The 12,943-nt window shown below is 35.1% G+C and overlaps 1 protein-coding gene across 1 annotated transcript in view; it reads right to left on the reverse strand.

Annotated features, from left to right (window-relative positions):
* Window positions 1–12,943, reverse strand: part of LRBA (LPS responsive beige-like anchor protein) — a 376,211-nt gene that overhangs the window by 239,999 nt on the left and 123,269 nt on the right. Inside the window, exon 33 of the mRNA XM_013951635.2 lies at window positions 1,877–2,043. Within this exon, the coding sequence (XP_013807089.2) occupies window positions 1,877–2,043 (167 nt within the window). The remainder of the gene's footprint in view (window positions 1–1,876; window positions 2,044–12,943) is intronic.

Raw genomic sequence — 12,943 nt, forward strand, 5'->3', positions numbered from 1 at the left:
GGATTCCAAAGGAGGAGGAAAAACAAAAATACCACAAACCAAATATTAAAAAATATTAAACTTACATGAGAAAAACCAGTATAATATTTTGAGGCAAAATAAAACATATGCCAAAAAACATTAATTTAGCCCCTTACTAAAATATTTCATTAGAATGACAATCATTGCATACACTTATTTTTCACATGTTTATGATGACCAAATGCATTCTGCCTTTCCCATAAGGAGATTTTGTTTTCTCTCTAATGCCATTTTAGTTCCCTAGAATTATGTTAAGTGTACAGCAAAGTGCATTATGTGATATCTCCATTTTGCTGTAGATCATTATTATAAAATGGAAATTATCATGCCCATATTTTGTGTACTTTGTAATTTACAGGCTGATTACATAAACCTTATTTGAGGATTATCAGAAAACAGTTATTCCACTCTCTTCAAGCATGGAATATTTTATCAATCACACTTCTCCCTCACTGGCTTTACCAATACTATCACAACAAGCAAAACACACCTAAATAGCGCGTTGGCTTCTGTGCTTCCTATTTAAAAAACAGTAATGATTGTTTTAAATCCAGAGATACAAACAAATGAATAATACCACTACACACACATTCACTAAAATTTCAGACATACAAAGTCCTTAAAGAAATCTGCTTTTAGAAGATGTCATACAAACCTTACTTTAAAATTGCATGTAATTAAGCAACTAAAATTTGCAAGAAATGTTGAAACACACCACTATTTTATAGCCTCAACATCTTTTGTAAACAAACATTTTATATTTACTTAAAAGAAAAAGAGCATTAAGCTCTTTTAAGCTTATTTTGACCTTTCATTTTAACCTTATAACCTGGAGCCCCACATTTGGTAGTTATGGTAAACTGACATTCTATAGCATAACAACACAACTCTTAATGTTAACACTTCCTGTTAATTTTATTCATAAAATTTTCTTTATAAAATTCTGTGTTACTGTACATTATAGAAATTATTAGTGCCTCGGATTTCTGCTTTTTTCTTTTGCCAGGAAACAAGCAGCAATTAAACTAAATGAAACTTAAATTAAATTAAAGATGCCTGGGAAAAATAGTTTGTCTACTCATGTATCTCTCTTATGCTTATCACTCCATTGCATTCAAAAACCAATATCTCAGGATACTAGCATATTCGACCTTGTCATGTTCTAACCAAAATATGTTTCAGTTGCTCTTAAGCCTTAAATAAGGATGCCATATAAGTACCTGAACTTGCATTTTAGATTCGCATTTGAAACTTTAGTCATGACTTGTGCCGAACAAGTTAATCAGGTATCAATGTCAAGAATGTACATATTGAGAATTCCAAAAGGAGAATTAATTTGGTGATACCGTTTCCACTTTAAGTTACGCGTACAAAACTCATCACTTCTCTCTAACTTAAAAAGACATTGGTGCAATCTTTTTTATTATTTAGGAAGAAAAGAAAACAAATAAGGTACTAAATGGTGGTTCAGTCTTGAACCACGCAATGCACCACAAGGAAAGCTAGTTCTAAGAACATTAGTCAGTTTTATTTAAATTATTTTTTAAATAAATGGTGGGGGTAGAATTAGAAATTCAAAATCAGTGCTATCACATTGTCATGGTAGAATTTAAAGCCACTAGAGAATCACATTGGTTTTTACTGTTCTAACAGAGCTCTAGTTCTCCCATACACTTATACTAAACAAACACATTCATTTTACTTACTTAAAAAAAAAAATTGTTTTTTAAAAACAACCTGCAAAACCTTGTTTACCTTTAAATCTGACCTGAATACATTCATTCAAATCGCCTGAGTATAGCTGAGCACTGCCCAATTCTTAAAAATATAAAGAAACACCCCCAAAACCCTTTACCTTGGTGCAGAACTTCCCCAGGCTCCATGCTTGTCTGTCAAAATGTTGATAATTTTCTGGATTAGCTGAGTTGCGGTCACATGGTCTCGATACTTGGCTGCCCTTATCAAATGATCACACATTTTTTCTTCTTCTCGTTTGTCTGCAGAATACTGGGCACACAGTGACTAGAAAGAAAATAAGGACTTTACTATTATGCACTTTAACAATACCATTCAAAGGAACTTAAAGTGTGTTAGAATTAACTACTTATACAAAACCCTTGAGAAATAAGAATTATCCCCATTTTACAGGTTTGGGGACTGAGGAACTATGCAGCTGCCTACAGTAAGTCCATACACAGAGCCAAGTATAGGATCTTGGCCCATCTGAGTTCTTTAACCACATGCCATACACACTTAAGATTTTGCAAACACCAACAGGTTAGTGTCCTGATTGCATAATAAAACACATAGGCACAATCACTTTTAATTTACAACAAACTAAGCGAATGGCACTATAAACAAAGAGGCAAGTTGCAGAAGAATGGATACTCCTATTACTCTCCATTAGATCTGGGTAGACAACGATTTGCTGTTATTTGCATCAATATACAACTATAAAAACTAAAGGGAAAATTTGCATATCTTCAGATAGGCAGAAAATTAAATGCACATGAAAACTGAATCAGTCTTCACCAGATGGCTTAAGTCAAGTATGGTAGCAGGCCAGCATGGGAAAGATAATAATTTTCTTAGTTGTATACTACACCTGTTGTATAAACATGCATTATTTTCCAAGGTACTCAGAACCTTATACTAGCAAGCAAGAACTGAAAGTCACGCATACAAAACTCTAAACTATGAAAGATTCTTTGTTACAATATCTTCTCATCATTTTGTTTCTTGTTGATCTGAAAATTTTTCCATTAATAAAGAGCTGAAAAAAAGGGCACCAAATTTAGATTCCCCCCTCCCCCCATAAAGCAACATACATGAAGACCCAGAACAAATTCAAATATTAGTTGGACCAATAAAAGCTTTTCCCCATTTCAGCGCTCCCTGTTTCTAATTTCAGTTTTCATCTGGCAATTCCACAGATCACATATGCCAGACAAAGCATTTCAGCCTTTGTCAATGATTGGATTATTCTATGATCTAGTTAGTAGAATGGACACAAATGTCTGTCTAACAACAAAAAAAATTGCCTTTTCTTCATGAAGAACAGCTGATGCAGGCACTAGTACAATTTTGTTTTAAAAGCTTAGATAGCAGTCCAATGTCATAACACTTTTTGCATTTAAAACAGTAACGATCCTCTTTTTGTTTTTATTTATATATATACAAACACACACCCTATATAGATACATATAAATACACACATATACAAATATTAGAAAACTGTTGCAAATAAAAATCAACTGGCTAAAAATTTTACTTATATATACACATAATTCAGAGAGAGAGGGAGAAGGGGGGAGGGTGGGAGGGAGGGAGGAAGGAAGGAAGGAAAAACACAAGTGAAAAAATCTGTCGTTGCGTAGATTTTCACAGACAGTAGATAACAGCAATGTACCAACAGACGAATGACTTCTAGAAGACCTTTCAATTTTAACAACTTTAATATATTCACACGTTTCCTTGTAATTTTTCCCCCTAGATTTTTTCCCATGCCTTAGAGCAAATGCTCACCTGATAAGCAGACATCCAGGAGTGTAGCATAAGCAGCTGACTTTTCAAGTCAACGAGACATCAAAAATTGGCTTTTGTACTCTTACACGAAGCATTCTACCACCCCTCTTCACAAAAAAATAAGATGGCTAAATCATAACCAACATTAAACAAGATTTTTATAGCTCTTTTTAAATACAGCTGTCTTTTCCAATACATTAATCTATTTTGCACCCATGATGATTTTGAGTTCTCTTCAGCACTTTGTAAATGTTTGATAAGCTGTTATTTTTGAGTTGCTTGAAAGGGCAGAATTCTAAAAACAAGTGTCTAAGGTAAGCTAAGTAGTAAAATGTTTTAAAGTGCTCTTTAATGGATCCTCCTTTACAATTTGAACAGCAACTTTTCATATCTGACATAAAATCCATAGATATAAATCACATTAGAGGGTTATTCTTTCCCCATTATCAATCTCTGTCTCTTTATGGAACATTAAAGTCACATTTGACCTTAAAACATGATAAAATGGAAATCAAACTAGAATGTTTTGTAAAAGATATAATGAACTTGTACCTCTTTAAAAAAAAGTCTCTTTTTGATGCAATTTTGAACGCATCCTTCATTAAACACCAACATTTTCAGAATGTAGGTCTGACATTAAAATGAAGGAAGAAATGTTATTTTATTGTCCTGACAACTTCCATGAAAACAAAATCAGTCCATTACTGAAATGAATGGGATTTCACTTTTCAACAAAATCATTATTTAATATAAATAGAAATTTGCAATTCTCCACCAAAATTGAGTCTCCCCCATGCAGCAATCCCATAAAATTATAACATTGCTCCAGGAGGGACTCTTAACTGTGGCACACTCATTACAGTATGTATTTCACAAATAAGAACAGAAAGCAGCCACAACTTTGTCAGACACTGATATGTGCTTGTGCAGTTACTAACATTGGGAAAGTTTTGCAAGATTGGTGGTTTATCAGGCTATATCTTCCAAGAATGCCTAAGGATTCTTTAAGAAGCGAAGGATATGCAAAGAACTAAAATTTTACTAGTATATACAAATGAATCTCTAGTGAATTCTAAAAACTAAATTTTCACTGGTAAGTTTAGTGGCTCTTCCCTACCTATTCTTGATGATATGCTGCCATTTTATCTATTCTGTTTCTCTACTTGCTTGGCCCGCTTCTGTCAAATAGTCCTCCTTTTCCCAATATCCTTTATGAGGTCCTCTCTCTGATCGTATGGGTTACTTGTCAATGGTTTGATGGTTGTCTTATCCAGTACATGCCAAATATTCAGGAAAAAACAGGATATTCCTCTCTGTCTCTCTCTCTCTCTTTGTCTCTCTCCCTCTCTATCTCTATCTCTCTCTCTCAAATAATCATCAATGTAGGCATGATAAAAGACTGGCTCTACCAAAAGAGAAGAGATCAATCCTCAAGTAGCCACTGGACTATTCTGGAAACACAGAAAAATCTCCCTGTTTCTCTGCTGTGTTTTTTTTCATTTCCTAGATGCCCTCAGGTTTGTCTTAACACAAAAGGGCTTAAATATTTTCACATTAAAAAAAAAAGTATTATTCTAACTAGCTTTCATATTAAACAGATAGGAAAAAAAAATAAATTTTGAAAGTCTCCTTATTACATGGGACCATGACCACAGATATATGCAGACTTCCTAAGTTTAAGGATGGCTTGCTCAGCTTTCAGTTTGATATAGAAGACTCCTATGAGAAAAAGCACAAAGCTACGTATCTGCAGCAATATTTGACCAAACCAAACATTAGTTATAAGATTAAATGATCTAAACAAAGACCTATCAAAGATCAGCTACTACCAGAAATACTATTATAAGATACAGATATCTTATAGATATACCAAGATATAGAGCTGCATATGCCAGACTATGAACAGTCTGGTATGTGTTAGTATTGCACACTAAATCCTGAGCATTCAGTTTATGTAAAATAAAAATTCAGCTTGATTTCTGTTTGTGCACAAACTCACAAATTAATTTCTTCTTTTTTGATCTCTTGCAGTATGCATCCTGCCATGCTCTAATGTGGTTTTACAATGACACATACAGTTGCATGCAATCGAATTGGAAACCCCTCCTTCCACTAGTGCTTTGGCCTAAACAACTTTTGTTATCTCTTTGGGAAAGCGTATAAAGAAAGAATAACCACAGTACTACTGTGGGAGAATTTCACAACCACACCCACAATGAAACACAGAATGTTGAAATGAGAAAAACATATCTGCATACATACACTCCACAGGTTATCTGATAAAAAAAGTGTGCAATTCCGTGGCTGTTCAAGTTTTACAAAGGGGAAGTTTATCAAGCAGAATCCTCTCATACAGCACGGAGCAAAGAGAAGACCATTATTCTCTACCCCTTCATCCACCATGGAACAGAAACCTTCTCCTCTTTGCCATTATCACAGAGCAGAACAGAAATTTTTCCTCCCTCCCTTTCCCTGTATGGACAACTGCAGGCTATTTGAAGATGCAGATTATCTGAAGATTTATCTTAGAGGAACAGTGATTATAAAGGGGTACAAGGTCATCCAAAAGGCAAGTTATAAACATGGAAAGACAATGTATTCTGTATGCAGGAAAGATTCCAGAAATACCATTGCAAAATACTGACAAGGTGAATTAGTATATTCTGCCTATTTCACTGTGTCTATTTCATTGAAGATGATGATTAATCTAGTGTTTTCAAGACTATTTTATCTTTAGTCTATATAAAAATGTCAAATTAAGCTGAAAGTAAAAGGTTTCCTCTTCATAGTAACATCTAAATGTGCATCCTCGCAGTTTCCAAAATTACAATATAGTGCTTCATACAAACTACGTATAGTTCAATAGTGCAGATCCTTTTAAAAGCAACATTGCACCTTTTTTCTTTCTATAACCTCAACTTTGAGATCACTAAACACTTTGAGGTATGCCAGTTCCTTTGTCTAATATGGCTAAAAGCTACTAGCTTTGTGAACAACCTGTCTCAGAGGGTGTCATTTTACATGAGAAGTCATCCATAAGACAACACACAGTGTTGCTGTTAATGCAAATTCCCTACCAATACGGATATTTTAGTAAATGAAGCAGCTCCTCAATCCTCTACTCTCACAGATCTTTGCACTTGACCTCTGACCTGAGGTTTAAAGTCTGGACTAAAAAGTGCTACCCAGGGAAATCTTACAAAGACTCTGAATAAGACTTAGAAAAATGAAAGCTTAAAACCTCAGCAGCGAACAAAAGTCAACCAATGACAACATCTGACAGCCACCGTCAATTCTGAAGTGATGCCTCTGTCATCCAACGACTCAAGGTATTGATTTCTCTCAGCATGAAAAAAGCTTAAGCCAATGAAATAGATATAGCGACATCCCCCCGATAACAGCCATCAAGGTTAACACCAGCAGAACACTTATCAAAGTATCTCTTCTATTTCTTCTTGTTTTAATGGACTGAACACAATGCAATGGCTTCTCATTTCTGCAGCCTATAGTTTTCCAAACCACATTTATCCATTTATCCAGCCTTTCAGCTGATTGAAGATTTTAAAAAATCTGCATCTAAATCAATTGTTTGTGATACAGATGTGTTATGGAAAAAAAAAGAGTGTTTTTTAGCCAGACATTTCTGGAAAAAGACATTCATATAAAATGGCAGGAGGGGAAGAAAAAAAACAAAAAAACACAGTTGACTTAGATCACACTGAACACAGACTGGTAAAACTACCGTCATAACTAGAACAAACTTACCAAAGTCAGTTAATTTGGGTTAGTGATTAGACTGAAGACAGGCATCTCAAGAGACATCTGGTTTTAATCTGGGCTGAGTCCACAGCTTTATTTTTTACCTTTACGTCTCACAATATTAAGTGTTAGTAAACCTAACTAAACACTAGGCAAAGGCACACTCCTACCAAAGATTATACCTTTCAAGTGAACCCAATTTAATAGAGTAGCTAAATGAACCAAATAACTGACAGAATAAATAAATAGTAGGGAGCAGAGATGAATAGCATCAAATTTCTTCTTCAGTATCAACTAGATTTGGGGGGGTTGGTTTTTTTTGTTTTTATACCTTTTTAATTCTCATCTCATTGTCATTATTTGCGCTACAGCAGCACCTTTGGATCACAATCAAAGATGAAGCTTTTCACATACAAGTAAGAGAGCTCTCTTACTCCTTTGTAGAAACTGGGGGGATTTACTATACGTGCCCTACAATATTTCAATATTCTAGCTCCCTAATCTGCTAGCCACTGTCATAGACAATACACTCAGCCAATTGTTCTTTTTAACCCAGGAAGCTTTTTAGTTTTGTTCATATGCCTAAGTGCTTTGCATCCAATTCTCAAAGCCTGCACTAAGGTAGACACTTTTCTCTCTTCTGCAATCCACTTTATGTCTGCAATCCCTTCATGCCGTTCTTGTCGTAAAACAGGCCAAGATCCTAAAAACAATAATCTGGCAGATTAAATCTGAGATCCTTTGGGTCTGTGTTTTCCAAATACTTTGCATTTTCCAAGCTCGTAAATAATCAAAGCACAATTTGACAGGGCTCTAGAAACAGCTAAAGCTCAACACTTCTACATAGGTGGCTCTGGGGTCTCAGATTAGATATTAAGCAAAGAACTACTGATGATCTGTGAAGAGTTTAAGCATTTCCCAGTACAATGCATCAACTTTGTGACATTCAATTGGTTCAGCACCACCACCATCAAGGAGATGTTCAATGAAACAAATGAAGCAGATCCATGAACAACCTTTGGGACTAAATAAATGATTTATTTCATAAGCAATATCCACTCTGTGCAGCAAACAAGACGCGTACTTACACAATCTAAGGGTTCACTACACCTGCTTAGTGAGAGTCAAATTAAGGTTGCATTGCTCTGATTTTTCATAACTGTTGGATACTTGGTTTTGCAATCTTTTAATATTATCATTTCTATGCAACTTAAGTTTAAAAAAAGGGAGAAAAACATAATTTTATCATGTGAAAACATACATATAAGCCTCAAGATGGGCCAAATACAAAGACTTCTATCACCTAACTAAAGCACAGCAGTATTAGATTATCTTGTTTGCACCAGTAGTTAGAGGTATGCAAGCAACTTGTTGCTGCCAGAAGAGAAATCCAATATTTAGTTACAGACTCTAAAGGGGGTCATGTAGACTGAGCTAGGGAATGTCCAAATTCTACTTTCTATACACACCAGCTTTTCTTTCTGTTCTCCTTTATCTGAAGGCTTTCTCCTGTTCCCCACCTTTTGCTCTTGCTGTTTGTACTTTGCTTTACCAACAGCATCGGGACACTTCCTCCCTCCCTTCTGTACAGTATGAACATTAAGAGGATGTAAGGGAATTAATTATCATCCTCTAAATGCCAGTGTCCACTGTGGCGGTGGTGCTGTCAGCTCAGGAGACATTTGCCAGATAGGTCTTGCTGTGTCCTTCAATCAGGCTGTCCATTTTTACCGATCTTGTGAAAAGCTTCCTATGACCAGGAGCCATGTGGCACATGCCCAGTTCTCTCCAATACACTAAAGCTGTGAAATGTCCTCATCTGATAACGGTGAACAAAACCTCTCCAAGGAGACTCACTGTTCTACAGGGAGGCACAGGACCTTTGGTACCCGTAAGGCAGGTAAAGTAACCCAGCAACTTTGACTCCACTGGCCAAACATTTACTTCTCAAGGATTTAGATTTCCAGACACCCTTCTGCCAGCATAGTTCTTTGACAACTTACAGCACCAAGACTTGGCACAGCAGTGATGCTTGGACAGATTGAGAACCACATGCAGTTCAGAAGGCACAGACAGACTTTAAATGAAATCTCTAAAGATAGAGAATGCATAATACATGCAGTATCTTTGAACAACACAGCTTCTTAATTAAGAAGCCCTTAAGGTGATATATAAAGAGAAATTTTTCACAAGTTTTGAGTCAGACAAATTTGGAACCCACTTTCCCATGAATGGCAAAAGCTACATTTCTGACAGTGGAGAAACGTTACTATCGCAAAATACAGAAAAATGGGAAATTCTCAACAAAGTAAAAAGTTAAGACTTATCATGTTTTAACTTGGGAAACTTTTCCCTGACCTTCCTTTCAAAACAAGAAAAAATATATTCTAAAACGTAAAGAAATTCAACCTCTGAGACCACAAAGAATGGAAAATTTCAGCCAGAATGATTCAGATGATAAGCAGATAAGCCAAATCATAATCAGAGGTTATCGGCATCTTACTGCAAGACACCTCGTGCCACTTTCATCTATAAATGTAGTTTATGCCTCTGGCTATAACAAAGTGAAAGACATTTACACAAGATAAATTTCTTTAGTTTCTGTATTTATCAAACACACAGCTATAAAAACTTAGCTATATTAGTATTTAACACACTACTTAGGTTGATTGTCTCAACACTTGCCTTACAGGAATGTATGTTCCTATATATGACTCATTTTTATCATCATATAAGAACTCACATTCATATCATACCTAGAATACAATGCAAAAAACAACAAAATCAAAGGTATGCAGATTATTTATTGTTTGATATTCTAGTTACATCACACTTTGTAAATCTCTCAGTAAATTTGCAAAACCCATGCAGATTCAATTCATTTCTAGCCAAAATCTCTAAACAAACAGTTTCTAAAGATTATATAAGGTTCCAGATTTCCTAAAGACAGAAGGATTAGCCCCTATTAACCCTATAACTTGGAGCGCCTGTTCCTCTTTCTATTTTCTACATAGTTCCTCTCAAGTACCTTTCAGCTTTCCCTTACACAACCGCTATGCTAATCAGGAGCTTCTGAATGTATGAATACATATCAGCTCGTGAACAAAGAACAGAAATCACTTATTAATTTGAGATAACAAGACATTTATGCACAATAGTTTCCTATCTTGCCATGAGTGGTTTCATGCCAATGACAAGCATATCTCTAATAAGCTTCAGCACTTCGGATACCAAGCAGGTTTCAGACCTGGACTCCAAGATGTCTATGAAATTAAATGCAAAAATTGACATTTGTAGTATGCCTTTGTATAAATTTGCTCTGTAATCTGAAAACAGATTCAAAGGCATGCTCTGAAAGTATTCTACTCTGAACAGTAGCCTGAAACTCACTAGACTAAGAAAAAACAAGAGAAAAGAATATCACCACACAATAAAGGTATACATAGGAATATATAATAGTAATTATAGTAGATACAGGAAGCAACTACCTATCATTCTGCATTGTGACAGAAGGAGCTTTAAAAAAGTTCTATTTTTGTGCTACATTTGGTAACCCTTTTGTGAGACCACAGCTCCATTCTGGATGAGACTTCACCTATGAAACATTCAGGCACGAATTTGAACTTATGACCCAAAAGGTAACCCATCTGTCCTTCACCAGCTTCTAACATGCTTGTCCCAGGAGCTAATTTAACTTGGTTTCTGACAGTTCAGAACCTTTTCAGCCATTCACACCTGAGTCTGATCGCCTTGACTGGCCCGTACCCCTAGCAACACTGCTAAACAGGACAAACAAACTTGCTGGCAAAGCACTGCCTTTCCATACACAGAAAAAAAAACTTTAGTTTTTGCCATGAAGTCATTGTGAAGTCATTAGTTATTATGAAAAAGTATTAAGGGCTTTGGTTTTTTGTTGGAGGGGATTTCAAGTGACTCTCAGAGAATCTCTGAGAGAAAAACAAAGGATTATATGGGATTTTATTCAAAAGTCTGTTAAAAAAAATAAGATGCTCAGTGCTGCTCATCCACAACTTCCCAACTTTCACTGCAAACTTTCTCTTCACCTCAAGGCAAACTAAGACTCTTAAGATGCTTATTCTTTCCAAGACCAAGCATTTTAAAAGCAGAATATTTTGATTAAGAGGAGACAAAGATGGCAAAGATTAAAAAAAATCCAGAAGCAAATGGGAAGGAAGATGAAAGACGGCCTTTTATACCAGTGATTCTTTAAAATCATTCCTAGCCATTTACTTTGAAAACATGTAAGCAGCCACAATCCTGGCTTTAGATTAACCTCTGCCTTAACTTAAAGCCTCCTGTCAGAATTCCTACAGCATCAAACTATGAATAGTATATTACTCTAACATTATACTTTTCCTCTGCTTTTAAAACAGTCTATCTTTTGAATTTCATTTCAACTAAAGTATGAATTTGAATGTTTTGTTTCTTTGTGATGAGTTCTCATGCATTTATGTAATAAAATTTAGGAATTTCAACAGAGCTTGAAATAGGTAAGGATAGGCTTGTTTTTTTAATTGACACATTTTTTTATTCATAAAAAGTTCTACCACCCTTGAAAGGTGGCTCTAAAAATTTTGAGGGAGGGTAATTTAATTTCTCATTAAAACTAATGTAAGTATGATTTTTATTACCCATAAAAAGTCTGCACTTAAAATATTATCACTATTCAGAGTATGGGAAGATAGTGGACTCTGTTTGAAATTACAGCAGTCTAACTTTAAAACACCCTTTCAGACACCTCTAAATAGATCCTTTTACTGGGTAATATGGAATAAGGACTAAGAACACTCCATAACAATTGCTTTAAAAATTGCTCTTGATCATTTGGTTTAAAGGAAAAGACTGCAATAATGCAGGAGTCAGTATTGTAACTACCACAGGTGCTACCTTCCAGAGAAGCAAAGTCTTATATAGCACCATACAGTTTCTAATCAAAACTTTATGCTGTCATTGTAAAAATAATAATACCACAATAAACATAGTCATTTATATAAGACAAATTTATCAGATCTATTCTACAAGTTTTCTGATTATTTCCCATTTCAATATTAAATAACAGAACTTGTGAAATCTCCTACTCCAAGGCTTTGACGTTCTTGTCAAGTTTTATTTTCAGCTTTGGTTCAATATGGTGTGTGAGGTTTTGCTGTTTGTTTTCTTAAACTGTGTGAAGGTGTTTTCCTACTGCCCTGGCTAACAGCATCAGAAGTTACATACAGCTGAACTCATGGATGTCAGTGTAGTGGCATGAGATGGATTATGCAGTAAAACTGCAAAAATCCTGTTTAATTAGATTTTACAAATTGACTTTAATTCAGTGTAAAATAGCAAGCTTTAAACATGATAAGCTCCAAATATTGAGCACAACAGCCAAGCAGGATAAAAAAAACAACACAAATCTGTGGCATTTTTTCAACAAGAATCTGGGATTTGATGTGAATTACACTTCACTGGTTAACATTATGGCTACCAAAAGAAAGTACAGTGACTGATCAAAATTACCAGCTTCCATCAAGCATGTACAAAAATTAAATGAACTACTTAAAATACGTAAACCATTATATAAAATACGTGTAAGTGATAGCTATTGGACATACCAAAGAGCTGTATAACAGCA

The sequence above is a fragment of the Apteryx mantelli genome, chromosome 5, assembly GCF_036417845.1.
Source record: "Apteryx mantelli isolate bAptMan1 chromosome 5, bAptMan1.hap1, whole genome shotgun sequence".
NCBI lineage: Eukaryota > Metazoa > Chordata > Aves > Apterygiformes > Apterygidae > Apteryx > Apteryx mantelli.